The sequence below is a fragment of the Octodon degus genome, unplaced genomic scaffold, assembly GCF_000260255.1.
Source record: "Octodon degus isolate 3935 unplaced genomic scaffold, OctDeg1.0 scaffold00080, whole genome shotgun sequence".
In the NCBI taxonomy this organism is placed as follows: Eukaryota; Metazoa; Chordata; class Mammalia; order Rodentia; family Octodontidae; genus Octodon; species Octodon degus.
In genome coordinates, this window is record NW_004524656.1 from 6,921,780 (window position 1) to 6,924,248 (window position 2,469).

General features: G+C 60.0%; 1 protein-coding gene across 1 annotated transcript in view; it reads right to left on the reverse strand.

The window, feature by feature from the left end:
• Kmt2a (lysine methyltransferase 2A) overlaps positions 1–69 on the reverse strand; it is a 90,301-nt gene extending 90,232 nt beyond the window's left edge. Inside the window, 2 exon segments of the mRNA XM_023721191.1 lie at positions 1–3; positions 5–69. The exon segment at positions 1–3 is cut by the window's left edge and continues 355 nt beyond it. Coding sequence (XP_023576959.1) covers positions 1–3; positions 5–69 — 68 coding nt within the window.
• Positions 70–2,469: the final 2,400 nt, after the last annotated feature.

Consider the following 2,469-nt stretch of genomic DNA (forward strand, 5'->3'; position numbering starts at 1 on the left):
CCCCCCGCCGCCGCCGCCCCCGGTGGTCCCGGGTCGGGCGGGGAAGCGCCACCGACAGCTGTGCGCCATGTTCGCCCCGTGAAGTGAAGCGGCGAGAGGGAGAGGCGACAACACAGGGGGGCGGGGAGGCGAGGGGGGGGGCCGCGGGCCCGGGAAGCTGTGTAAGGCTCCGCGCCGCCCGGCGCCGCTCACCCTTCCAGCCGCTAGGCCGAGCGCCGGGCCGCGCCCGCCCGCCCCGAAATCTGTATACGGGCCTCGGGCCTACGCCTCCGACGCCCGGCCGCGGCTACTCCATGCCGAGGCCCGGGCCGCCTCCTCCTGCCCGCCCGCCCGCCCCGCAACCTGGATAACTGCGTGCCCCGCCCTCCGGGAGCGGCATTGCTCGGGAAGAGGAGGGGGGAAGGAAGCCCAGGAGCCCCGAGCCTAGCGCGGGTTCCGGGGAGAGGGGGAGGGGGCGCGGGCTACGGGGAGGATGGAGGCGGAGGGGGCCGGGCCGCCCGCAGCCTCCAGTGCCGAGAGGCGGATTACACACGTTCCCGGGAAGCGCTGGGAATCGAACCGCCCTCGAGAGCAGCCCCAGTACAGCGCGGCTGCTGGGCCCGGGAGGAGCGAGCCTTCTCCGCCTCGGGGCACGGATACAAGCGGGGCTACCGACTTTAACGCTTCTAGAATAAAAGAGCCCTTATTGTGTTACTGGCAAAAAGGAAGTGTTGCCCAGTCTATGTAAAATGGAAGGGCCCTCAATGAACGTGTTTTAGAAAATAAAAAAGGAGCCCCTCCCATCTTCACGCTGGAGCTCTCTCCAGACTGCACACAGCGATAGGCAGGTCTCCCGCCACCCTCTCGCCCTACAGGGCACTTGGGGCTGAGGAGCTTCTGGTTTTGCTCCCCTTCTACGGAGTTGCGTTGTTTCTTCTGCGCAGACACTGGGGCCACGCCGTGCTCCGCTAACGACGCGGTGTTACAACGAAGCTGAATCTGGGTAGCTAGCTAACGGGGCCTGGAGGGAAGAGGCGGGCAAAAGCACCCCCGCCCTTCTTCCTCCGGTTCCAGCCTGCCGCTGCATGCAAAGCAGACCCTAATATATGCACGCAGAGGGAGGGGGGGCTCGCGAGCACGTTTCTGATTAAGAGAGGGGGGAGGAGAAGAGCGTTGGGCATTATGATACACTGGGTGGAAGGGGCCCGCCGGCGGCGAGCTCTGTGCGCGGGTTTGCAAACGGAGGGGGGAGGGGGAAGGGAGAAGGAAGGATAGGGCGGGCGATGAATATCCACCCGGCTTACTTTATTGCGGGAAAGAGAGAAGGGTGTCTCTAGCAAAGCTCTGGAAGCCAGCTAGGCTGGGAAAGCCGAGAGGGGAGGGAGGGGTTTGTGCCGGGAGAACTTGCGTTGACTGAAGCTAGGGGATCGATACACACAGCCTGCAGGCCCGGGGGCAGCCTCCATCTCCCCCCGCCCCCAGCTGAGGTGGAGTTCGCTGGAAGGTCACGCAGCCTTCCTGGACTCCCGCACCGGTATAGCTGCTTGTAATATTACAGCCTGGGGCGGCAGATTTGGGGGGGAGGGGGAGGGTCGTAGTGAGCAGGTTGCAATCAGCTCTGGCTCTCTGGAGGGTGCACTGCGCGCCTCCAGAGAAGGTCCACGGCCTCCTGGTGCTGAAAACCTATGTCCTTCCAACTGCGAAACATTTGTGCCTAGCGAACGATGGCGTGGGAGGTGGAGGGGAGCAGGCACAGGGAGGAGACACAGGCAAGCCGCAACTCCCCGAACTCGTCCGGGATCGATCTTCGTTCCAACCGCGCAGGATGGGGCCCAGATGGTTTGCAAAGCGCACTCTCACAGGGCACACACAGAACCAGATTCCGTTGTTACATCGCGTGGTTTACTAGGTGCAAAAAGGGTGGGAGCAGCGAGAGGATATTAAACGGCAGCCCCGAGATTCTGCTAACGACTTAGGCACCCCATTGTGGACGATTTCTCCATTGCAATATATTTAGCATTGGGGTTGTGGGGCTTTTGCTTTAGCGTAGCTGCTCTGATCAGTTGCAGCTTGGCGACCACGTGGATTCCCTCAAGCATCCTGATTTGTTCTCTCGTTCTCTCTCTCTCCTCTCGCTTATTTTTCTTTTGTATTTGCCGCCCCCCTTCTTTAATATGCATAACGGTCTGCAGAGGTAGTTGGCAGGGGACTGAGTGACAGGCTTTATATAACTGTGTCAACAGGATTTCTTCCTGCCCGCCACCTTTGAGAAAATATACAAGGCTGGGTTCTGAGGAACCTCCCCACTTTAAGCGCACTTCATTTAGCACAGGTGGGAGGCCCTCAGGTTGAGTGGTAACAGCAATAAGGAAGAATGTCTTTGAAGATGATGAAGAATCAAGCCTTTGGGCCAAAAAACTGGAGAAATCTAGTCTGTCACTAGTTGAAAAATAAAAGCTAAGAAAAAAACAATTTGGTTTATTGTTAGAG